At 41.6% G+C, this 26,952-nt stretch overlaps 1 protein-coding gene across 3 annotated transcripts in view; it reads right to left on the bottom strand.

The window, feature by feature from the left end:
* VWA8 (von Willebrand factor A domain containing 8) overlaps positions 1 to 26,308 on the bottom strand; it is a 301,480-nt gene extending 275,172 nt beyond the window's left edge. For 2 of the 3 annotated variants that reach the window (XM_038402782.2, XM_043504544.1), the window contains exons 1-2: positions 25,770 to 26,307; positions 14,626 to 14,703 (exon numbers count right to left, since the gene is read on the bottom strand). In XM_038402782.2, the coding sequence (XP_038258710.2) occupies positions 14,626 to 14,703; positions 25,770 to 26,145 (454 nt within the window). In that variant the 5' untranslated portion in view covers positions 26,146 to 26,307. Of the gene's footprint in view, positions 1 to 14,625; positions 14,704 to 25,769 lie in introns of all 3 variants that reach the window. The other variant, XM_038402763.2, reaches the window with a different exon arrangement.
* Positions 26,309 to 26,952: the final 644 nt, after the last annotated feature.

Genomic DNA, 26,952 nt, shown 5'->3' with positions numbered 1-26,952 from the left:
TAATGCATTAAAAGCATGGCAAAGTCAGCTGTCATGCAGCGTGACTGTGAATGCCTCTGGTGTATTTCACAATAATATGTGTAGCCAGTTCTATTTTTAGGATGGCCTCAAGAAAAAACTTCGGTCAGAGTTAAAAGCAGTGCCAGAAATAGAAACAAGATTTAAGAATGTACAGCAACATCTGCAAAACAAAGTGACATGTAGAACAGAACATAAATGTTGTACAGCATACAAGAAAATTCTAACTCTCTGGGGCATTCCCCCACGGATTTAATGTACTCCAGTGCACTTATGTTCTCCTGATTGTAGTATTTACCCTGGAGTATTAACATCCAGAAATACTGGTTGTTAAATTCCTACAAAATTTCATAATTTCCCTTTTTAGGGATAACAACACCATAGGCAGAATTCCTTACTGACATATTTAGTACCGAGGAGCTGGGAAATGTTTCTTTGCTTACTCGTTCCAAATCATTCTGTTAGCATGCAGATTAAAGTGCTATCAATTAAAATACATTTTGTAAAATAACAAAAGTCAATACACTGACTATTTCTAAAATCAGAGGCAATATGTTTCAAATAAATGCTGAAAAGTCATCAAGGAAAGTATGCTCCTAGATAGTCTCTCATGACACTACCTCTCTTGTTTTTCCAGAAATTATTTTTATACTAAAATTTAACTTCTATACATCATTGATCCTCTCGATAAATATACTCTATATATTAACTATGTTTAAATTACTCAGTTAAGTACTCAATAATTCAGGAAATTATGAAGTTATGATTGTATATACAAACTCGCCTCTACTCCTTGTACCTATGCATTATAATTTAGTCCATAATTAGGTGAACCCATTTTTTCGACACTTTATTTAGCAACTTATATTGAACAAGTGCATCTAACTTACATTATTTGTTGTGTACTTAGACTATTTTCATTGTATATCCAGTACATTGTATACCCAGTATACCTATATTGACCTACACTTTTTATATGGTTATATTCTCTTATCTATCGTCATCAGAGAAGTACTATACAAATATTTTATGGCCAATAGTAAAGCTTTTTTTAAGGTGAAATTTATGGGTTGAGGCAAACTAGTTGAAAGTTAGATTGCATATATAGCCACAAAACGTTCACTATTATTCAGCGTAGCTCTATTGGCTTCAATGGAGGTAAGCTGATTAACACCAGCTGAGGATCTGGCACTATATTTTTATTTTGAGTCTGTAAGATGTTGTATAAGAAGAGTTTGCAGTATATTCTGTGTAAGTTATACACTAAAAGACCACCAGGCACACACAGAATAGTATACAGTATTACAAGTTGCTACGCTTGTGTATCTAAGCTGGGGGAAAGAAAGTGCATATTATATTATATTATATTATATTAATTGAGAGGCAGGAGGATACCTTACAAAGTGTGCATGCATTGCTTATAATGTGTAGTCAAGCCTGAGCCCGAGAATCCTCAAAAACACCTAAAATACAGTCTTTGCAGCACAGGATGGCTGTCGCTGCTTGTTCTTCCTAACTGGCAGATGTCAAAATCAAAATGGTTACCCAGCCAAAGATACAATCCAGCCCACTAATGCTAGGATTTGCAGCTTGTACCAACTCTGCCCCCACAGAAAGGGTGAAAGCCACCACTGAAAGACTCTAGGCCGTCTCTCCTGGAAAGTCTCTCTGTTCCAGCTAGAGTGAATCCCATAATTCTGGAAGATTCATTTTCGTTCATATCTACCATCTTTACGCAGCAGGCAAAGAAATTTACCCCCAACAAGATAACATCCACTCCCAAAGGAGCAACATAACATACTAGATCACGTAGAAACCCAAACTGCCTTGGCAAAAACAGAAAAGAAAATGCAATGGTTAGTCAGGATAACAGCAACATACATTTAGCAATAACATACCAATGGAACGTTCAATAGAAAATGATGATGGCTTATCCTGAGCCTTGCCTACAGTGTGTGGATGGGGTCAGAGGGAAAATCTTGCGATATAAGAAGACCTTGAATAGCCCTTTGGCTCCTTCCCCAGAAGAGACTAAAGATGGGGAAAGGAGGCTGCTTCTTCTGTCCCAATCAAGATATCCTTAGAGGCAGAGAAGTCACCAAAGGTGCAGCCCAACACACAGACAGGCTATGACTGGGCGAGTGTGCCAAGGAGCCCTTGATAATCATCTAGGAAAACCTGCAGCAAATCCAGCCCACTGGGCCATCACCCCACTGCCTTCTGAGTCTATGAAAAGGATAAAGGAGAGGCAGGGAGCCTGAGCTGAATAGCCAGGCATTGGGAGGCAAGGAAGGGTGGCTGAGCTTAATCAAGCAGTCATGTACAATGGTAAAGTGTAAAACTAAGGAGACCACAAGTAGACCAGTCTTACTTTGCATGTAATAAGTACAGTTTTCAAAGGCTCACAATTTGATCTAGTCCAAACCAATTTTCACTGGAGCCCAGAAAATATTTTTTTTCTTATTCAAGTCTATTTCTCTGCCAAATTTCTAACCCTAGCCACGTCTGTGCTAAAGCTGGTAAAGAAGCAAGTTGCAATTTTCATGGAATTTGGTTCTGGTTTTTTTAGGAATATAGGCATTGCCACAATGGATCAGACCAGAGGTCCATCTAAACCTGGATCCTGTCTCTGCCAAAGGCAGTACCAGATGTTTTAGAGGAAGGTTTAAGCAGTAGGCACATGTGGGATTATCTGCCCTCCACAGTAGGTCTCATCCTGATTACCTTAGTCCTTGAACGTGAGGTTTAATAGCCATCCCACATTTTTGTCATCATTAAATTCTAATTATGTGTATTCTTGATATCCATATAAATGTCCAATCCCTTTCTGAATCTTGCTAAATTGTAGGACTCAATGACTTCCTGTGACAAAAGGTTCCATGACAAAATTATGTGCCACACTAAAAAGCATTTCCCTTTATCAGCTTTTTATTTGCCATTTTTAAAATTTAATAAAATGAACTCTTGTTCGTGTGTTACTAGACAAGGAGAACAGAAATTTCCAATCTATATTTTCTGTACTTTTCACTATTAGAATACTTTTATGTTGTTCCCTCTTATTCATCTCCTTTCTAAGGTAAACAAATTCCAATCTTTTCAATATCTCTTCATATGAGAATTTTTCTAAGCCCTAATAATTCATAGAGTTACAGAATTTAAGGCCAGAAGCAGCCATTAGAGCATCTAGGGACCACTAGATCATTCTTATCACCTTCTCTGAACCCCCTCTAATTGTGCAATCTTCTTTTTCAGATGGGGTGACAGTACTAGATGAAGTCACACCACTGGTTTACATAATGGCATTATTATTCTCCATACTATTCCTTATATATCTGATTGCTATTGTGACCACACCTACATACTGAGCAGAGCTCTTTATTGAGCTATCATGACACCCAAGTCTCTTTCCTGAATTGATACAGTTAATTTAAAACTTTGTAAGGTGTAGAAGTAGTTCAGTTTTTTCCTCCAATGTGTATTACCAACTGTGTGCATTTATCAACTTTGAACTTTATGTAACATCGCATTGCCCATTCACTTGGTTTGGTTAGGTCTCTCAAACTCCTCACAATCCTCTCTCGCTTTTATTAATCTACATAACATCATGTCATCTGCAAATTTCCTCACCCCATTACACACCAGCCCCTTGTCTAGATCATTAATATATTAAACAGCATGAAATCTAGTATAGAACCTTAAGGAACCCTGCTGTTTACCTTGTGCCATGATGAACATAGACCATTTAATCCTATTATTTGCCTTCTCCCTCATAGCAAATTTTTGATCTATGACGGTACTTTGCATCTCACCCAATTATTAGTTTCTTTAGTAGACTCTCACATGGTACTTTTTCCAAAGGCCTTTTGGAAGTCTAAATAGACATCAACCAGTTCTCCTTTATCCAATAATTTAGTGAGAAGTTGAAAAAATTCTGAGAATTAGGGAGACATGATTTTCCTTTGCAAAACCATTCTGGTTAGACGCTGTCATATCATGATCTTCCAGGTGTTTTGTCATTCTGTTTTTAATTACCGTTTCAACCAATTTTCAGGTACAGATATTTACTGGTCTTGCAATTCCATGGATCATCCATAGAGCCAATTATAAATACAGTAACATTTATTACCCTCCAATGCTCTGGAAGTAGAGTAATTAGAGTTCTTTGAGATAGGTGTCCCTGTGGGTGCTCAATTTTAGGTGCATATGTGTCCAGTGCCTTTGATCAGATATTTCTGGTAGCAGTGCCCAATCGGCCCACAACTGCACTCTACACATCTTTGTGCCCTGTACTAAGACTATATAGGTCTGTGTGGGTAAACTGCCCTTAGTTCTTTCTCTCCCACAAAGTCCACAGAGAAACCCCAAAGCAGAGGGGAAGGAAGGTGGGTAGTGGATCACCCACAGGCAGATATGCCTCAAAGAATTCCAGTTACTGCACAAGGTGAGTAAGCATTCCTTTTTCAAGTAGTGTCCCTGGAAGTGCTCCATTTCAGGAGACTCCCTAGCAGTAACCCCTTTAAGGAGGCAGGAGATTTGGAACAGATTCCACTACTGAAGAGAGAACCACATTGTCTACTGCAGCATCCAGTCTAGCAGCATGAACGAAAGCATAATGGTTGGGAAAAAAATATGTACTAAGGTTCACATTGCAGCTCCAAAGATTTCAGCAACTGGAACATCCTTGAGAAGGGTACAGATGTAGAATGTGATCTAATAGAATGTGCAGTCATTCATAGGGAAGGTTGAACATCAGTGAAACCATAACAGGTAACACATACAGAAATCCATTTAGAGAGTCTGTGTTGGAAACAGTGGATCGCATAGACCTATCTGCAAAAGACACAAAATGTCCAGAGAACTTCCTGAAAGGTTTGGTTCTGTTCAAGTAAAAGCCCAATGCTCTTTTGACATCTAGTGTATGGAACATAGCTTCCTGTATTGTCTGACGTGGCTTACAACTGAAAAGGAGTACTTGTAGCACCTTAGAGACTAACAAATTTATTAGAGCATAAGCTTTCGTGAGCTACAGCTCACTTCATCGGATGCATTTGGTGGAAAAAACAGAGGAGAGATTTATATACACACACACAGAGAACATGAAAACAATGGGTTTATCATACACACTGTAAGGAGAGTGATCACTTAAGATAAGCCATCACCAGCAGCAGGGGGGGGAAAGGAGGAAAACCTTTCATGGTGACAAGCAAGGTAGGCTAATTCCAGCAGTTAACAAGAATATCAGAGGAACAGTGGGGGGTGGGGTGGGAGGGAGAAATAGCATGGGGAAATAGTTTTACTTTGTGTAATGACTCATCCATTCCCAGTCTCTATTCAAGCCTAAGTTAATTGTATCCATTTGCAAATTAATTCCAATTCAGCAGTCTCTCCTTGGAGTCTGTTTTTGAAGCTTTTTTGTTGAAGTATAGCCACTCTTAGGTCTGTGATCGAGTGACCAGAGAGATTGATGTTATAATTCTTGACGTCTGATTTGTGTCCATTCATTCTTTTACGTAGAGACTGTCCAGTTTGGCCAATGTACATGGCAGAGGGGCATTGCTGGCACATGATGGCATATATCACATTGGTAACGAGTTCACCTGCGCATCTACCAATGTGATATATGCCATCATGTGCCAGCAATGCCCCTCTGCCATGTACATTGGCCAAACTGGACAGTCTCTACGTAAAAGAATGAATGGACACAAATCAGACGTCAAGAATTATAATATTCAAAAACCAGTTGGAGAACACTTCAATCTCTCTGGTCACTCGATTACAGACCTAAGAGTGGCTATCCTTCAACAAAAAAGCTTCAAAACCAGACTCCAACGAGAGACTGCTGAATTGGAATTAATTTGAAAACTGGATACAATTAACTTAGGCTTGAATAGAGACTGGGAATGGATGAGTCATTACACAAAGTAAAACTATTTCCCCATGGTATTTCTCCCTCCCACTCCACCCCCCACTGTTCCTCTGATATTCTTGTTAACTGCTGGAATTAGCCTACCTTGCTTGTCACCATGAAAGGTTTTCCTCCATTCCCCCCCCTGCTGCTGGTGATGGCTTATCTTAAGTGATCACTCTCCTTACAGTGTGTATGATAAACCCATTGTTTCATGTTCTCTGTGTGTGTATATAAATCTCTCCTCTGTTTTTTCCACCAAATGCATCCGATGAAGTGAGCTGTAGCTCACGAAAGCTTATGCTCTAATAAATTTGTTAGTCTCTAAGGTGCCACAAGTACTCCTTTTCTTTTTGCGAATACAGACTAACACGGCTGCTACTCTGAAACCTGAAATTTTGGAGACAATAGTTGAGAATTGATCAGGAGCCACCATGAAGGGCAAGAGGTGAGTCTGATGAGATAAGGACACCACCTTGCCCTGGCCAAGTTGGTGCAATCAGAATGACTCTGGCTTGGTCCTGATTGATTTTGTTGAGAACCTCTAAAAGCAATGGAGTTGGTGGATACACATAAAACAAACAACTTGTCCATAAAACGAGAAAAGCACCTCCTAAACAACAGAATTTCATGCACTTAAGGTTGGCTGCATGGCCAAAAGATCATCCTCTGGAAACCCCCAAGCTTAGGAATATTTTATCGAGGACTTGAGAGGCCAGATCCCATTCGTAATTTAGGGGGAAATGTCTACTGAGACCGTCTGCCATGGTGTTTTGTATAACCAGGAGTTAAGAAGCTCAAATGACTATCTGGTTGGCCCTGCGCCTGCTCAAAAGATTAATGTTTTGGTGTAGAGCAAGGGGGAAAGTCCTCCTCTATGATGATTGATATGATATATACAAACTATGTTGTCTGTTACAGTCTGACAACAGAGGCGGGCACCTACAGCCGTGATGGTTTTTGAGAAACCCCCTGGGGCAGAAATCAGGCTGCAGGGTAGGACCCGATACTAGTAGTGACCATGATCAACTATAAAATGAAGAAATCTTTTGCAAGAGGGATGAATTGTTACATGGAAGTAGAGGTTGAAAGCCGCAAACAAGTCCCCGAACTCCAAGGAGGGAATAATAACTACTCGGAACACCACGCTGAATTTCAAGATGTCTCACATTCTTGTTCAAATGGCTGAGATCTAGCATTGGTTCCCAAAACCATTTTTTCTTGGGTATCAGAAAGTACCTTGAATAGAACCCTTTTTCTTTGTACTGAAGTTGAACTAGAGCAGGGGTGGACAAACTATGGCACGGGGGCCGGATCCAGCCCGTCAGCCATTTTACTCCAGCCCTCGAGCTTCCACTGGGTAGCAGGGTCTGAGGATTGCCTCACTTCGGTGCTCCGGCACTCCAGCTGGGGAGCAGGGTCCATGTGGCTCCCGGAAGCAGCGACATATCTCCCCTCCAGCTCCTACGCATAGGGGCAGCTAGGGGGCTCCGCTCTGCACATTGCCCCTGCCCCAAGCGCCACCACCGCAGCTCCTTTTGGCCGGGAACCGCAGACAATGGGAGCTGTGGAGGCGGTACCTTCGGACAGGGCAGTGCGCAGAGCTGCCCAGCCGCAACTCCGCGTAGGAGCCAGAAGGGGGACATGCTGCTGCTTCTGGGAGCCACTTGAAGCAAGCACCGCCTGGAGCCTGCACTCCTGAATCTCTCCCTGCACCCCTGCCCCAGCCCTGTTCCCCCTCCTGCCCTCCAAACCCCTCGATCCCAGCCCAGAGCACCCTCCTGCACCCCAAATTCCTCATCTCTAGCCCGACCCCAGAGCCCACACCCCCCAGCCGGAGATGGAAAGCTTCGGAGAACAAGGTCCACTATATTCCTTATAAGACTGAATCTGGGCACCTCGAAACTACTTGCAGTACATTACCTATGGGCTCCAATAAGGCCAATGAGGAGAGGAGGACCATGAGGCACGGAGGAAGGTAGCCATCACTGGTCTTCCCAAGAAATAATAGGCAGAGGTCTTCTATGCTGCCTCTCTTTCCTCTGCAGAGGGGAATAACATCTCCTCGAATAAACTGGAGACCCTTGAACAGAAAGCTGAGTCTGAGTCCGAATGCTCCTCCATATATTGTAAAGGGGGTGACAAACCTTCTCCCTGAATGGTAGAAGTTTAGGAAGCAGTAAGTTTCAATACAAAATGTGCACTTGGAGACCCAGCAGATGGTACTAAGAGGTGTCTGGAAGTCGCAAGGAGGCTCTTTCGGTACCATGAGATCTTTAGGGCACCGGAACTCCTAAGATACCAGGAACATGATATAACTTGACATAGGCTTCGAGATTGTTCCCGATGTTGCTGTCTGAAGCACTGATGAAAATACCGATGGCACCACAGACTCTGAGGAGGCTGTTTTTCTTGCTATTGTGGGCTCTGATGGTAGTAGTAGTCATATTTGGTCCCATTCTTTTACTGCCAAGAGATAGATCTGAGATGAAATCTTAGAGTGCTTTACCATACCTGAAGTAGTCAGTGCCTCAACAGCACTCCTTTTGGAGACTGAAGTCTCCAGGGACTGGATCTTCTTTGAGGAGGAATTCTTAGTCCTGCTCCTTTTATCCCCTTCCTTCGTCTTTGAGTGTAAAGTTCAGAACTGATAGACCAGTTATAGATAACCTCAGTCACGGAGAGTTTTGGGATCTCGATGCTGCCTGCACGCTGGAAGCTCTTGTGACCATGATCTTAAAGTAGACAGGGTACTAACAGAACTAGAGGGTTCCTGTACAGGGGGCTTCTCCATACCCGGGCCTGAAGCCAGTCTTAAGGTTTGCTTCATCATTAATAGCCTCTACTTAGTTTTCCTGTTTTTATGGGATCTTCCCTTAAGAGAAGTGTAAATCTTACACTTGCAGGGGAAATGCAAGTCTCCCAAGCAATGCCCGACTCGGCAGGAGAGGCACCTTTTAAAACCCAGGGAACCAGGCATCCCAGATACAAGAAAAAAAAAATTGACCCCTGAATAGGGGTAAAACAATATTTTTATTTTTTAGGAGGAAAAAAGAACATGGGAATAACAATTCCAACAACTACAAACAGCTAAGTATCCTATAAACTAACTTAAGAACTAACACTATGTACTATATTCTAATGCTAAAAAGAAAAACAGCCACACAATAAATTCTGTCACTGGACGAAGGTGGTTGAGAAGGAACTATGGGTGTTTAACATGCACACACCTATATAGTCTTGACATGAGACATGAAGAGGATGTGAAGGATGCGCGCACGGGCCAAACATACACTGCTACTAAAAATCTCTGACCAAAGGCAAAGGGCACATGCACTCCTGAAGTGGAGCAACCACAGGGACACTACTCAAAAAAGAACAGTGGCTGTTTTTAAATCAGAGATTGGATAGTTTTTTAAGTAAATTAGCCATTTCATACTTAAGCTCCTTCAGAACTCTTAGATGTAAATCATTGTTATGGATTTCATGTTTTTTAAATTATCAGTTTGTTCTACCACCTCTTCTTCTGACATCTCAATATCTGCTTTCATATATTTCTAATCCAACCATTTCTTTCTAAAACTGGTCAACATTTTTTTTGCAACTTCCTTGTGATTCTGGGGAGCCTATTAAAAGAAGGAAGTATAACTTTGCCTCACTCTCCTCCTAAACACTGGTGGCTGAACAATTTTTTCTCAAACAAACAAACAAACAAACCCAGAGCAGGAAAAAGCCTTGACAATTTCAGCCTGCAAGCTGAAAGTTTCAGAAATATATGACTACCTGAGAAACACAGCTTATATTACCTTAAGTGCAGTTATTGCTGTAAATCCTGCTATTAACACAAACGTATTAATCATTTATGGGCCTAGTAATGTCACTAACTTTTTAGCAGAATTGCTAATTAGCTTCAATAGGGAATTCTGTTTAAAGATCAATGCTACAAGATGGCTCTGTTTTGCACTCAACATCAGTAGGAATTACTGCTTTAATTATACTATATTGTGAAGTAAATAGAGGGGACCATATAAGAATACTTTAATTTATTAGTAGAATACTTCTACAGAAAGTTCAACTCATGGTCTCTGTATGCTATTCACCGGCAAAATGCTCATCCACTGGACAGACGTAAGGTTGTATTTACGAATATTACATTATAATAATTTAAAATCCAGTATGTTGAAAGTCTTTTTCTGGTAATCTGATTTTACAATATATACTGCGTCCAAGAAAATTACATTAAAAGAATGTTAAGGTTGCAAAGTCAACCACATACAAATTAGGAAATACCAAAATGAGGATTGCCAGTGCATATGCATATAATGCAGTCATTAATTACACGGTGATGTACTATTTTATCCATTTGCAATCAGGATGGATGGTACTCATTGAATAAGTAGCCATTCAATATTTATTTTTGTCCTCACCCTTCAGTGTGTCCCCCCATGCACTATTTACTCATACCATGCAAACCTTACATCCTGAATACAGAATTATTCTTGTCTAGGGACTTTTCTATGGTGTTTTCATTTTCAGGCTTTAATTCTTTACAAACATAAATTAATTTATCTTCAAACCCTGTATGAGGTAAGGTGATATTATTGTCCTTATTTTACATATGGAGAACTAATGCAAAGAAATTAAGACCAACATTTTCAAAAGTGTCAGCTAATTTGGGGTGCTTAACTTCAAAAGCTTAAGGCCCGATTATTCAGAGTACTTACATTTTATAACGCTTCATATGTTCAGTGCACAGCTCCCATTAACCTCAGTTGCAACAGAGTGATTCTGCAAATCAAACCCCCCAGTTTCTCAAGTTGGGCACCCAGAAAATGAAGAACTCAGTGACCTCCGTGAAATTTTAGTTTATTTGATTTGCCTAGCATCACACAGGAATTTTTTTTCCTGATGTGCCTTATGCCAAAAGTATTTGAGGGTGGTGTTATCTCTGAAGTATCAGGGATACCAGACAGGGTGGACCAGTGCTCTGAGGTAGTACAGAGAATCCTCTTTCTTAGATATCTGGCTGGTATGTCTTGCTCACATGTTTAGCAAATCTTGTAACTTAACCACATGTCCTCATGGATGAGGCTTTTTTTTAAACAACTAACAAAATCATCCAAAGCACAAGACTTGGTGGCGATGGGGGACTTCAACTACCCAGACACCTGTTGAGAAAAATAACACAGCAGGGCACAGATTATCCAACAAGTCTTGGAATGTATTGGAGACCATTTTTTATTTCAGAAAGTGGAGAAAGCTACTAGGGGGAAGGCTGTTCTAGATTTGATTTTGACAAATAAGGAGGAACTGGCTGAGAATTTGAAAGTGCAAGGCAACTTGGGAGAAAGTGATCATGAAATGGTAGAGTTCATGACTCTAAGGAATAGTAGGAGGGAGAACAGCACAATAAAGACAATGGATTTCAAGAAGGCAGACTTTAGCGAACTCAGGGAGTTGGTAGGTAAAATGCCATGCGAAGCAAGTCTAAGGGGAAAAACAACTGAAGACAGCTGGCAGTTTTTCAAAGAGACATTATTAAGGGCACAAGAGTAAACTATCTCACTGCGTAGGAAAGACAGGAAGTATGGCAAGAGACCACCCTGGCTTAACAGGAGATCTTCAGTGATCTAAAACTCAAAAAAGAGGCCTACAAAATGTGGAAACTCGGTCAAATTACAAAGGATGAATATAAACAAATAACACAAGAATGCAGAGACAAAATCAGAAAGGTCAAGGCACAAAATGAGATCAAACTAGCTAGGGACATAAAGGGTAACAAAAAAAATTCTACAAATACATTAAAAGCAAGAGGAAGACCCAGAACAGAACTGGCCGTTACTCAATGAGGCAGGAAAGACAACAGAAAATGTGGAAATGGCAGAGGGGCTTAATGACTTCTTTGTTTCGGTTTTCACCAAGAAGGTTGGTGGCGATTGACGTCTAACATAGTGAATGCCAGTGAAAATGAGGTAGGATCACGGGCTAAAATAGGGAAAGAACAAGTCAAAAATTACTTTGACAAGTTAGATGTCTTCAAATCACCAGGGCCTGATGCATCCTAGAATACTCAAGGAGATGACTGAGAAGACATCTGAGCCATTAGCAATTATCTTTGAAAAGTCATGGAAGACGGGAGACATTCCAGAACACTGGAAAAGGGCAAATATAGTGTCCATCTATAAAAAGGGAAATAAGGACAACCGGGGGAATTATAGACCAGTCACCTTAACTTCTATATCCTGAAAGATAATGCAGCAAATAATTAAGCAATCAATTTGCAAACACCTAGAAGATAATGAAGTGATAAGTAACAGTCAGCATGGAGTTGTCAAGAACAAATTGTGTCAAAACAACCTGATAGCTTTCTTTGACAGGATAACAAGCCTTGTGGATAAGGAGGAAAACAGTAAAATGTGATATATCTTGATTTAGCAAGGCTTTTGATACTGTCTTATATGACCTTCTCATAAACAAACTAGGGAAATGCAACCTTGATAGAGCTACTATAAAATGGGTGCATAACTGGTTGGAAAGTCGTTTCCAGAGAGTAATTATCAGTGGTTCACGGTCATGCTGGAAGGGCATAACAAATGAGATCCCGCAGGGATCGGTTCTGTGTCCGTTTCTGTTCAATATCTTCATCAGTGATTTAGAAAATGGCATAGAGAGTACACTTATAAAGTCTGTGAACGATACCAAGCTGGGTGGGAGTGCTTTGGAGGATAGGATTAAAATTCAAAATGATCTGGACAAACTGGAGAAACGGTCTGAAGTAAGTAGGATGAAATTCAATAAGGACAAATGCAAAGTACTCCATTTAGGAAGGAACAATCAGTTGCACACATACAAAATGGGAAATGACTGGCTAGGAAGGAGTACTGCGGAAAGGGATCTGGGAGGTCATACTGGATCACAAGCTAAAAATGAGTCAACAGTGTAACACTGTTGCAAAAAAAGCAAATATCGTTCTGGGATGTATTAGCAGGAATATTGTAAGCAAGACACAAGAAGTAATTCTTCTGCTCTACTCTGCACTGATTGGGCCTCAACTGGAGTATTGTGTCCAGTTCTGGGAGCCACATTTCAGGAAAGATGTGGACAAATTGGAGAAAGTCCAGAGAAGAGCAACAAAAATGATTTAAAGGTCTAGAAAACATGATCTATGAGGGAAGATGGAAAAATTGGGTTTGTTTAGTCTGGAGAGGAGAAGACTGAGAGGGGACATGATAACTGTTTTCAGATACATAAAAGGTTGTTACAAGGAGGAGGGAGAAAAAGTGTTCTTCTTAACCTCTGAGGATAGGACAAGAAGCAATGGGCTTAATTGCACCAAGGGCAGTTTAGGTTGGACATTAGGAAAAACTTCCTAACTGTCAGAGTGGTTAAGCACTAGAATTAATTGCCCAGGGAGGTTGTGGAATCTCCATCATTGGGGATTTTTAAGAGCAGGTTGGACAAACACCTGTCAGGGATGGTCTAGAGATAATACTTAGTCCTGCCTTGAGTGCAGGGGACTGGACTAGATGACCTCTTGAGGTCCCTTCCAGTTCTATGATTCTATGCCAAAAACTAAGGGACACTATCCAATAATTCAGGCCTCAAATTTAGATCACAGAAAATAAATACATACCCATATAGATTTACCAAACCTAACAGAATTAAAATGTTGTAATTTGTTGTTATTGAAATTAAAGTATTTCTATTAGTGCAAGAGAACTGGATACTGACTAAACAAAAGTGAAATGGACTAGTGCATTTTCATTGTTAAAATTGGGTGAAATGCAAAAGTAAATGTACAGCACAAATGGTGTCAAGTATCAGGGGTATGCCTGCATCTGTGATTTTCACTCCATGCATCTGAAAAAGTGGGTTTTTACCCATGAAAGCTTATGCCCAAATAAATCTGTTAGTCTTTAAGGTGCCACCAGACTCCTTGTTGCTTCTTAGCACAGATGTTTAGGAATTTTAAATGACGTAAAGTAGTATTTCTCAGTTGGTGTGTCACAGCCCCCAAGGGAGTCACAAGGCATTGAGAGAATTATTACAAGCTAAAGCAAAGAAATCTCACTTCCCCGCTCCCTGCACACCCTTACTCTTCAAGGTCAAATACGCTCTATCAACCTCTCCATACACATACACAGTTAAATTATATAGATTTATTGTTACCAATATATTTTGTACTCTGACTTGTATAGTAAATGTGTACAAGTGTTGTGAAAATGTTTTACTTCAAATAAGGGGTTGCCAACCTGAGAAGATTGAGAAACACTAATCTAAGGTATTAACAGTAATGAACATAAGTAATTTATACTAAAAGTACTGTAACATCAAGAGTATCTGAAGGAATGAAGTAAGACCATATTATCTAAAAATCCAAACAACTTTAATGCAACCACAGTCCTACCACAACAGTGCTTGCCTCGCCTAGCGCCAGCAACAGGCCCACCACAAAAAGCATTTCCATTTCCATTCTCATTCCCACAGCTTCTCTCTCAAGGGGGATGGCAGGGTAGGGTGAATACCCATTACAATTTTAATCAGCATCCCTCTAAAAAATATATTCTTCTCGGTTTCTTCTTTAAAATATTGAGAGATAAGTTGAGACATATTGTTTGCATGAGAGTAAGGGTTTGTAGGACTGGGCTCCAATATTCTAGACACATTATACATTCACTAGCCAAAGGAAAGAGGTTTCTTACTGTAGTTCAGTGGCACAAGTTCAGGACTCTTCGGCATTTTGAGTTTAAATGATACATCTCCAATAGTAACAGTATCACCTAAAAAAAAAGAAGAAATATTAAAATATATTGTACGCTTTTTTTAAAAACATACATGTGCTTTCAATAATGCTGATACTGTAGGCCTAAAAGTGAAGAAGGGTATGACTGCACATTCAGGGAACAGCCTCTGCTGAGTTTCAGAACTATTACTGTACTGGCATCTAACACCTTCCAACGGTTCAAGCACAGGATATTTTTGGTTTAAATAATAACTGAACACTTCCATAGACAGTACTTTTGTTGTTGTTATAGCCAGAGCCCTCTGTATTCCACAGCTATGGAATTCACTCTTCGCCACAGAGCTCTGCTTCAGAATCTGAGCTTTCATCTTTTAAAAATTAATCTTCTAGCCCCCATGACTGCAGAACCTTGAAAATGTGAAATGAGCATAACTTAATGGAGTGGTGATTTTCCAGAGTATGCAGACAGCCTAAAACAATACCTCTGAGCTGTGCAAACTGACCCACTCATCTCAATCAGTGCCCTATCAACTCAATGGTTGTTGAACCTGAAGAATCTGGTATCTTCCTAAGATGTCACAAAACACCAAGTCCTTTAAGCTCTTGTGAAGTTTTAGAATTGGTAGCTTAGTTTACGGTTATATTTTTCTAAGAGATTGGGGTGGCAAATATATGGCCTGCAAGTCAGAGCTAGCACCCAGAACCCTCTCATGAACCCCCAGCTCAGCCTATGTGCTTCAAAAGGATCCTGGCCACAGCTCGCTGTTTGCAGCAGCTCACAAGAGGCCATAGGGGACAATAAATGTGTTCGCTCATCATTTTAACATGTATGCAAAATGTCTGACGTTGATTGCATATATTCAGAGTTTCCAAGTATCCCTTATCTATGGTTAATTTAGAGGGTCTTTCACCTCCTTTTTTGAGTAGTTGATTTTTCCCATCCACCTTTCTCTAGTTCAAACAGTTCTTTTAGGAGGATTTTTTTTTTTAATTTTAAAGTTCACTAATTCAGATGTTTTGCGCCTATTAGATACAGACACATCCCTCCTCATTTTAAGCACCATTAGAGACCAGAGTATGCAGTGGAATTACGGGACATGAAAATATCACAGCATGGAGGAATGAGAGCAGACTCCACGGAGCTACTTCTCCCATTCTTGCATAGTTGGGTGGGAAGGGAAGTGGGTGAAGCCTTCACTACACATCTTATACCCCCACAAATTCATCAGCCAGCCCAGCTGAGCTGGCAGAGAGGGGAAACTATTTGGGCGAGGTACAGAGCTGGCGCAGATTACTTCCTCCTTGGAGCAAGAGAGGAATTAGGGATCATTTTGTTACACTCTAAGATTCTCCTTGGGCAACACCTAGTTGTACTGCCATTTACCAGGGTCTATGGCAAACCCATAAGCTAGTCCTTATTGATGGACTTCCTCTCAGGTCTTACAAGTTTTCCCTGATAAATTCTAAAACCCTAACTATTCCCTTGACTCTCTCAACTGGCATTATCTTATTCTCCAGCTTTGCTACCTTTATCTTTTCCCAGCATCCCTTAATTGGCTGTATTCTTGTCTTAAGTTGCACTTTTCAATTTTCCATTTCCAGTACAGATTTGTATTTCATTTTCAACTTCCAGTCCTTGGCCAATCCCTCAAAAAAAAAAAAAAAAAAAACCAACACATTAGCTCCTTCTCCTTACAATCTTCATTTTTGGATCAACAGTAATGTAATGTGTCTGAATTATGATATTTTGTAGCCTCCTTTCATGCTACTGTATTTTAATACCATATTCTTCTTGCTGTTTCCTGAATCCTGGTTCCTAAGAAATGCTTCAACAAATCTAACATTCATTATTTAATACCCTTTAACAGTCTACAAGAAGCCCTGTATTGACAAACAACGTATGCAGTGTTTCCTACATTAACTCCACTTACATCAATATAATAGGTCAGTCTTTCCCTGTGGCTAGTTGACGGTTACTGTACCTTTAAGCTCAGGATCCCTTTAAAACTCACTCTTTCCATTTGCTATAAAAAAAATGTAGTAAGCCAGCACTTCAGGGCTGAAAACTACAACCAAAGCATCCCCTCCCACTCTCCTTATGCGTCTGCAGCTCTAACTTCTCTTGCTCACTAGGGTGATAATGAAGGGCTAAGCAAGCTGGATCCAAGTAGGTAGAAGATATCTGAAGTTTCGGCAACTGTCCCTAAGGGGTCCACTGCTTGCCTGAAGTCCCACAACCTCCTTCTTCAGGTCATCTTCTTGAATGCTAAAATTCCTCTTTGTCTGATTGTCTGCCTCAGGAATTCAGTGTCAGTTTGTTTTCTTGCCTTCCCCCACCCAACGAGCGACAAAACAAGTGTATATGACTAATTAGCTACTAGCTTAAATCATAGATTCATAGATACTAAGGACAGAAGGGACCATTATGATCATCTAGTCTGACCTCCTGCACAACACAGGCCACAGAATCTCACCCATCCACTCCTGTGAAAAACCTCATCTATGTCTGAGCTATTGAAGTCCTCAAATCGTGGTTTAAAGACTTCAAGGAGCAGAGAATCCTCCAGCAAGTGACCCATGCCCCATGCTACAGAGGAAGGCAAAAAAACTCAAGGGCCTCTTCCAATCTGCCCTGGAGAAAAATTCCTTCCTGATCCCAAATATTCATTACATTCAAGCTATAAACATACTGTCTCTCTCCTATATACACATGATTCTTTCAAATACAGCAGGAATTAGACAGGGGCTGAAAGGATAAGATGTGTGATACCAGACAAGGAGTGGGCCAGTAAAAAAAAAAAAAAAGAAGAAGAAAATCAAAACCAAAACAATTTCCTTCTATTTTTGATGTTTCTTGTATACAAAAATAAGACACTATAAGCTTTAGGATCATAATAGAAACTAGTTTTATTTGACCAACTTCTTACCAACAGAAGTTGGTCCAATAAAAGACATTACTTCGCCCACCTTGTCTCTCAAATGTCCTGGTACTGACACAGCTACAACTACACTGCATACAATGGAAACTACAGCAGTTTTTTAGACTACCTATTTTATTCACCAAGCAAAGCAAGGCCTTACACTCAACTCAATGGCATTTCTCTGTTTGTCTGTCTTCCTGTAACATGATATATTCTGAAAACCACATCCTGTCAATTCCAAAGTTTCATGCACTGTTCTAGGTATCAAAGAGCAGAGCCTATTGATTTTGATGAAAATGAGAAAACCAGAAAAGCCTGAAATTCCATTAAAATCAGGCCCATACAGTGCCCATTTGGTGAAAATGGGAAAACAGGAAGGTGGAAATAGGGGACATACAGAGCTCCTGACATCTGGTTAGCAAACACATCAGATTTAACCAGCTCTATAAAAAGACCAGTTGATGACATCCATTAACACTGTCCAGGTTACATCCTCCTCTCCATCTCAGCTCTGCTCATGATGGCAATGGAATTTAAAATGATGATGCCCTGAATGACTTATCTCCCAGACAGAAAGAAAATTAATAATTTTACAAAATTACAAATTGTGGTGAAATGGAAGAATGCAAGGAGCTCCAGGTGTGTGCAATGAGCTCAGCCTACAGAAACACCACAGTGTGCAACTCTAGTCTAGGTTCTTATATCATGCTTATCTCTATGGTTCATATATAAAGGGACCTCACCAGTTCTTCTAACATCAGCATAGTCAGGTATGTTATTTGGGTTCCGTCTATTGACGCACAGTTTTTTTAAAAGTTACAAACCTATTTTATGAGCATTCCAAACTTTCCCTCTTTTTGTACTACCTCCATCAAAATGGAGTTAAAATACTACAATGGCACAGTTGTGTCACTGTAGCGCTTCAGTGTAGACACTACCTAGGCCAATGGAAGGGATTCTCCCATCGCTATCAGTAATCCGCCTCCCCGAGAGGCGGTAGCTAGGTTGATGAGAATTGCGCTGTTGACCTTGCACTATCTACACTAGGGGTTAGGTCATTATAGCTACATCTCTCACCTACATTTTTCACATGCCTGAGAGATATACCTACACCAATGTAAATTCCTAGCGTAGACCAGGCCCTAGAATGAGCACAGATGAAATCCTGAAAACCACAGCTGAACAGACAGCTTTGGGGAAAAAAGTGCCAGTTTAAAACTGAACCTTAACATAGTAGCTCAACAGCACTTTCCTGAAGCTGTGCAATTTTTAACTTTCACTCAAACACAGCAGAAATGTTGGAAAGTGAGCTTCTAAATAAAGATATTTGCTTATCTTGAGTTAATTTAGCTAATAAAAATGTGACATTCAGGGAAACTAACACCCTCTATTTTTCTAGAACTGCAATTTAGTCTGGATAACACATTTAATATACCCCTATTCATACCATTGTTTCATGTTCTGTGTGTGTATATCAATCTCCCCTCTGTATTTTCCACCAAATGCATCCGACGAAGTGAGCTGTAGCTCACGAAAGCTTATGCTCAAATAAATTTGTTAGTCTCTAAGGTGCCACAAGTACTCCTTTTCTTTTTGCGAATACAGACTAACACGGTTGCTACTCTGAACCCTATTCCTACAAGAAGTGAAAAAATCCATGTCTACACTATGGTTGCTACAGCAGCTATAGTATAGCCTCATAGTGTAGACACAGACTACAGATTCAGAAGGGGGTTTTCCATTGCTGTAGGAACTGCACCTCCCCAAGTGACAGTAAATAGCACTCTTCTGTGGACCTAACTGTGTCTATATGGCGGGTTGGGGTTAGCATAGCTGTGGTACTCTGGAGTTTAGATTTTTCACACCCCTGAGTGCTGTACGTACGTTGACCTACGTTTTAAGTGTAGATGAGGCTGATCATAGGTTCTGCAAATGATCAGCAGTGGTCAAGAATTAGGTCTACATTCAGACTATCAAACCCATGCCTAATCCCACATAATAATTTCATGCAGACAGCTGTCCACACACATGGATCACAATCACAGGATTGGAGACCTAGCTTTACATCTCATTTAAAAGCTCATCTATTACTTTGATATTTTTTCCACCCCATCAAATTATTTTTCCTACAAGTGGTGAATAAAGAGCTATTTTTAGATCTATTTTTAAAAACTGTGAGATACAAAGGCCTGATCTACACTTTAAATTTAGATTCACATAGCTACTTTGCTCAGGGGTGTGGAAAACCCTGACCGACAACTATCCCAACCTAACCCCGGTGTACGTGCAGCTGTGCCAACAGAATAATGCTTCTGCTGACCACATCATCATCATATCATCAGGGAGGCAGAGTTCCTAAACTGACAGAAAAACCCCTTACATTGGAACAGGCTACGTCTACACTGTGGGGTTATGCTGGGCATATCTACAGCAACATAACTATGCCAGTATGGTCTCCGTAGTGTAGACATATACCACTATTGTGTATGAGAGTGAGTCATATATAAAGACAGATAAATACATTACATCTTAATCACAATTTAAAAAAAAAAGTAGTAGAAAATAGTTTTTCCTACATTTTTCTATTAGCTACTTTTTATGGTGAAATAACACATCATGAAAAACAAAAGAAATACAATAAATTTAAAATGGCCATTTTAAAACAAAGAATCCCCTCTATAATTTTAGACTCCTATCTGAAAGGACGTAGGCATGTATGTAACTTTACTCACTGTGAGCAGTCCCACTGAGGTCAGTAACATTATGCATATAAATAATTCCAAGCACATATGTCAGTCCTTGTAGGATTAGGACATTAATGAGACACGGGGAGGTTTGAAATGCATTCTTATTGGGTGATTGAGAGTTCTCTCTTTTGCCCTCTTTAGGTCTGAAATTATATGATTACCATACTGAAAAAGTGATCTCAAAATATCTATAATTCAGTTTTATATAAAATATTCATCTTCTCCCTGCAACTAATAGCACAAACACATTTAAACTGTGGTGTTATGCACCGCTAACACTAATTTCTGTGTGATTATACCACATCTGTTTGAGAAAAGTTCAACAGCTAAATTATATCTATATATATATTTTTAGATCCTTATTTCATGATAAAGTGAAGAAAAGGAAAATAAATGCTTCCAACTGATATCATTTATAAAACACCTTTACAAAAGGACATGTAGCAAAGAGAATGGCAACTCATCCTTAGAGATCCAATTTAAGCTTGAAAAGGGTAATGGTATTGTTATTAAGAATTCGGTTTTTCCTTTTCCGCAGCCTTTTTGAATAAATTATTACAAAGTACAGTAAGCATGTATTTTGAGTTGAATGCATGATTTTACACTTATTTAAATAGTTCTGTGCCTGCATTTTGGCTTGTGCATTGTACTTTACTTATAAATTTATTTGTGCTCGCAGACCTATTCTATACACACCTGAAGGATAACTGTGGTCTTTGGAATACTGGGGGTGTTTTGTTTTGTTTTTTTTATGTAAGTGTTCCAGGAAAACAGTATCACAAGCAAAAATTTGTTCCACTGCTTCCTTTTTTTGGGTTAACTGACAAAGTTAGCTCTATATCCACTGCATTAAACAGTCTGCAGACACTGTAGAGTCCTTGTAGAGTGCTTGAATCAGCTAAAAAAGTTCAACTTCAGGACAACAAGGTTTATGTATTAACCCAAAAATATTTTCAAAACAAACCGACAAACAATTGTGACTATAATTAAATATTTACTAAATATCAGAAGTTAAATTTAAAACAATTGCAAGATTTTGAATTTCACAGCCTATACACTGAATTTTACTCAGAGAATGACCAAGAAATCATGTTTATTAAGTGTTAATAGCCTGTTGAGCTGTGCATGGCTATGTCTACACTGCACACCTTACAGCAGCACAGCTATGCCCTATGTAAGGTATGCAATGTAGCTGCTCTTTGTCGGCAGGAGAGGTCTCTTGCTGACTAAATAAAACCACTCCCTCCAATTCCCCTACTCCCATCTTCATGCCAGAGACTCTGTATGCCCCCGCAAAAATTCTCTCTTTCACCATATGCCAAGAACTCACAGTCTTCCCCATTTCCCTTGTAACTGCTCATCTTAGCCTGCTTACATCTAGAGGGTTGCCAACCTCCTTTCACACACAAGGGGATCCTTGCTTCCCTCCATTTCTCCCCTAATTTGGAATTTGTAAAATTATTTCTTTTCTCTCTGTCTGGAATATAAGTCATTCAGGCTGTCAACATTTTAAACGCTTTGGAATGATGGGCAGAGCTGAGATGGGGTATGTTGTTATGCTGGAAGGTGTTAAAAGAAAAAGTTGATGGCAGCCATTTTTTTTTTTTTAGATTCCTCTAGACAACAACAGATGTGGTTAAAGCTGAGGGTGTGCTAACCAAATGCCAAGAGCTCTGTCTCCCTCCCACCCATTTCTGGTTTCCACCAAAAATCAGTAGGATTCTTCCCATTTTTGTGTATAACATATCCTGCAATTTTGGAATTGATCACTTGTGGTGTTCAAGAATTATGCCCGGACACACAAGCAGAGAACTGCCATCAGGAGTGTAGGCCTTACTTTGTTCAGCCAACTAAAAGGTTGCACAGTTCATTGCTCATAAGCTCAGCCATCAAAGTAAATACATTTTTTTTTAAATTTTCATCACCACCACTTCACTGAAGAAAAGTAACAGACTGTTATACTCCACTGGCTTGGAACATGCAACCTGAATATAAAAATTCTCAAATGGACCAACTCTTGGCCTTTATTCAAGAAATCAAACAATAATCAGAAAAAACTAGGATCTCCCATTTGAGCTGCAAAGTGCAAATCTCTCACAAGTATTTCCATGAAGCTTTAGTAACCCCTTTTCTCTTCCCATAATTCTATGACTCCCCACCTTCTTAACTCTCTGACACTGGCTGCCTGCATCTGTTCTTCCACAGCTCTTCATAGGGTGCCAGGAGGCCACTACTCCCTATTGCAAAAAAAGTTAGGGGGAGCTGGGTGTGACCCCTTCACATTTTACAAAACTGTGACAGGCAACCATTCTGTCCCAACACTGAGGAGCTACGGCCACACTAGTATCTGGGATGTGTCTCAGCTTCAGACAATCAGGGAGCCAGACTGACTGTTGCTTACCTAGCTGGCTGCAGCTTCCAGCCCTTCCCAAAAATCTCTTTTTGCATAGGGGAAGAGAGGAAACACTATATCAAGAAGCCTCCTAGTGGGGACAGCCCCCTGAAAGCCCATGGAGAAGGTAATGAAAATACCCATTGTTGCAAAAGAGGAGGAGCAGGTTACCCGACTGCACACCCAAAGTTGTCAAAGGTATAGAAGTCCTGGGTCCTGCAAGAGGATGCGGGGAGGACCTAAGGAGAATGAGTCCAGTGGAGGAGAATAGGCAATAAATAGAATTCCTAATATCAAGACCTCACTATTCACAGGAACATAGGAATTGCCTTACTGAGTGAGATCCAAAATCCATCTAGTCGAGTAGCTGGTCTCTGACAGTGGCTTCAGAGTACGTGCAAACCCTGAGGCACAAGGCTTACTATTCCTTCCAAAATTATCATCATTAATTTTGATAACAAGAACAGAGTTATCCATAGATGTACCCCATCTCCTTTTGAATCTCTCTCAATTCTTGGCCTCAATGTCATCCTGTGGCACAGAGTTTTGTAATCTAATTATGCATTGGGTTAAAAAGTTTCACAGTCTAATTATGCATGGGGTAAAAAAGTACCTCCTTTTATTAGTTTTGAATTTTCCACCTTCTAATTTAATTGAACGCCTTCTTGTTCTTGAGTTATGAGACGGGAGAACTAAAGCTCCTGATCTACCTGTGTTATACTATTACTTACATAACTTTTATCTCACACACACACACACCCCCCATGCATCTCCTTTCTAAGGTAAAAAATCCCAATCTTTTCAATCTCACTTTTTATAATTTTTTTCCTATTCAAACATCCTCTGAATATTATACTAGCTCATTATATTTATTCCTCAAACTAGCTCCTTCCTTGATTAACTCAAATCTGTTCAAGTATTTGACTGATTGTCTCATTATCTGGCACCAAATCTGAGTAGTAATGCTGTAAGTAAGAATTAAAACAAGTACATAAATTTAAGAGACTATCAGGACCTCTCAAAAGGATTCTAGCTCAATAATTCATAATTGGTCATTATTCATTCTATAGTTAGGAATTGTGATGCCTTTGTCACACACCCAGAAAAACGTAACCTACTGTTGGCATATGTTATTGTTTTAAGAGCCAGTACTAATTTGTGTGAGGCTGTCACATTTCTTGAACATCATTATAAGATACTCTGGGATTGTTCAAGGAACTGGGTCCCACTCATCCCAATATATGCAGGACAACAGTTAATTATACGTCCTAACAGTGCTGCTTAAGGGAACATATACAGGTCCTGAGACCATTTTTTAAACCTGTAAAATTGCCTCAAGGTAGGAGGAATATATTCTACAGGCAAATCCAATCCTGCAAATAGATCAGTACCATTGGACCCCTGAATGTAGTGTGGTTCTGCCTTCATAAGGTGGCAACCCTGTGCAATGTAATGATACAAGTATCACTACTCTGTCCCAGGGGAGTGGTTCTCAAACTATAGGCTGCAGAGCTCTTCCTGATGATCCACAAAATGAAGCATTTTGAAACAAAAGCAATAGACAGATAAGGCAAGTGTTTTGGAGGCCTTTTCTCTCATGAGGTGCTTCGCAGAATGGAAAAATTGGTGAATTATTGCCCTAAAAATGAGGCAACATCCCCCAATTTCACTACAAACCCTATACATCCAGTGGAGTGTAGATAGAGAGGAGCTGGAACTGTCCTGCTCCTATTCCCCAGTTACTTTCGTTTTGACTTTTCAGACAAGAAAAAGGGATACAAGACCCTGAGAAAATTTTTAAAGTAAAATCCACCAAAAAAAAAAAACTCAACGCACCAAGTGCGTTGAAGATGGCATGAGATGGAAGATACCGCTAGTGTGTGAGGAGGGGAGAAGATTAAGACTAGAGGAGATTAAAAACATGTAGCCAGTGAGTTTGGGGATGAGGGAAGGAGGGAATTAGAACTGGATCTGGACAAGTGAGATTGGGATTTGGGAGCAGTAGGGGCTGATGTGGATTAGATTTGGGGGCTGGGATTTGGGATTGATGGTGAGGTGTGGAGGAGGCATTAGAGGCTGATGGTGGTTGGATATGGGGTAGTGAGGGGCTAATGGTGAATGTGGGGGGGACTAGAATTTGGGTTTATGGTTGAATCTGAGAGCTGGGATTTTGGAGCACTGAGGCTGATGGTGGAAGGATTTAGGGTCAGTGGGAGTGGATGGGGACATGGAGGGGACTGGAGTTTGGGAACAGTGAAAGCTGAGTGGATTTGAGGGCTGTGGGGGCTGATGGTGGGATGTGAAGTAATGGAGTTTGGGGGTGGAGAGGGCTGGAGTTTAGGGCCAGTGGGAGCTGATGGTGGCAGGATTTGGGATCAGTGGGGGCTGATAGGGGATGGAAGGGGCTGGAGTTTGGGGGCAGTGGGGACTGATGGTGGGGGATGGAAGGGGCTGGAGTTTGGGGGCAGTGGGGACTGATGGTGGGGGATGGAAGGGGCTGGAGTTTGGGGGCAGTGGGGACTGATGGTGGGGGATGGAAGGGGCTGGAGATTGGGGGCAGTGGGGACTGATGGTGGGGGATGGAAGGGGCTGAAGTTTGGGGGCAGTGGGGACTGATGGTGGGGGATGGAAGGGGCTGGAGTTTGGGGGCAGTGGGGACTGATGGTGGGGGATGGAAGGGGCTGGAGATTGGGGGCAGTGGGGACTGATGGTGGGGGATGGAAGGGGCTGGAGTTTGGGGGCAGTGGGGACTGATGGTGGGGGATGGAAGGGGCTGGAGATTGGGGGCAGTGGGGACTGATGGTGGGGGATGGAAGGGGCTGGAGTTTGGGGGCAGTGGGGACTGATGGTGGGGGATGGAAGGGGCTGGAGTTTTGGGCCGCTGGGGCGGATGGTGATTGGATCTGGGGCAATGGGGGTTGATGGGGGCGTGGAGGGGGCTGGAGAGCTAACGGGGGGCCGTGGAGGCTGTCAGGGGTGTAAAAGTGGCTGGAGTTTGGGGGCGGAGTCACACCCCATTAACCCGAGAGCGGGGGGGAGTTACCTGCGGCGGCTCCCGGGCCGTGCAGCGCCCTGACCTCCGGCTGCAGCTGCCTCTCCCCAGCCAGGCGGCCCCGCACCAGCTGCTGCAGAAGGAGCCGGACTCTCCGCGCTGCGGGGCCGCCGCTGAAGCACAGAAGCCGGGACTGCATGAGGAAGGCCGGGCCGGAGACGCGGACGGGGCTCGGGGAAGCGACAGGCCGGGGGGGGGGGGGGGAAGGGAAACGCCGAGGCACGAAGTCCCACCGGAAATTGGCGCCGGCCGGACTCGGGCTGCCCGGGGAAGGAGCCGCCCGGGCGGCTGGTTGTGACCGCGTTTGCCCCGGGGCCCGATCCTGGCCCCTGGGAGCCAATCCCAGCGCTTTGCCATCAGCTTGCATGGGAGCAGGCCCGGGCCCCGAGAGGCAGGGACTGAGTGAACCTGCCCCGAGTGGGTCCGTCTCTCCCCAGCTCAGGGGTGGGGGGAGAGGTTGCTGGGGTGCTGTGCCATAGTCTCCCCGCCCCCTTTCGTGGGGGTGGGGATGGGCACAGGGGGATTTTGCTCTGGGGGTGCCACCGTCTCTGCCTTTCTCTGTGGACGGAGCGGGTGGGGGTTGCTCTGTGGGTGTGTCAGCACTGGGATCAGCCTTCAGCCACCCAGCAGTGACCTGCCCAGTTCAGTTGCACTGTAGCCTTGACGAGTATCTAACCTGTACTGGTTCCTGGGCTAAAGTGCTGGGTTGTGAACTGGAGCTACTGACAGCTGATGGCCTCTGTGGCCTCCTGGAGTCACAATACACTTTGGGGGCCATCATTTGCTTTTCTGTATCAGTACAAGTGTATATGTGTCGTAGCGCTAAGTTTCCCGCCCTACTATTCAAACAGCAAGAAGAAAGTTTTGAGGGATGTTCCACGAGCAGGAAGAGGGATGCAGTACAGTACTGCGATCGGATGACAGCGAGGGAGAAAGGGGAAGTCCGGGAGAAGGCATAGTGACAGCAATGCATGTCTCTGACGCGCTAATAGAAACAGGGATCAGGAAGTGATCTGAACCCCCCTTGCACGAGAGTAAAGTGTATGAGGGGACAACGTGTCAAAGAAGGGAAACTGGGAAGAAAAATACTCCTGCAGGAATTCTACACCAAACAAATAAAAATTCTGCACATGTTTTAAAATTCTGCAAATTTTATTTGTCAATAAATAAATTT

This window comes from Dermochelys coriacea, chromosome 1 (assembly GCF_009764565.3).
Source record: "Dermochelys coriacea isolate rDerCor1 chromosome 1, rDerCor1.pri.v4, whole genome shotgun sequence".
NCBI classification, from domain to species: domain Eukaryota; kingdom Metazoa; phylum Chordata; order Testudines; family Dermochelyidae; genus Dermochelys; species Dermochelys coriacea.
Note: the sequence above shows the minus strand (reverse complement) of the source record. Positions and strands in the feature narration are given on the sequence as shown.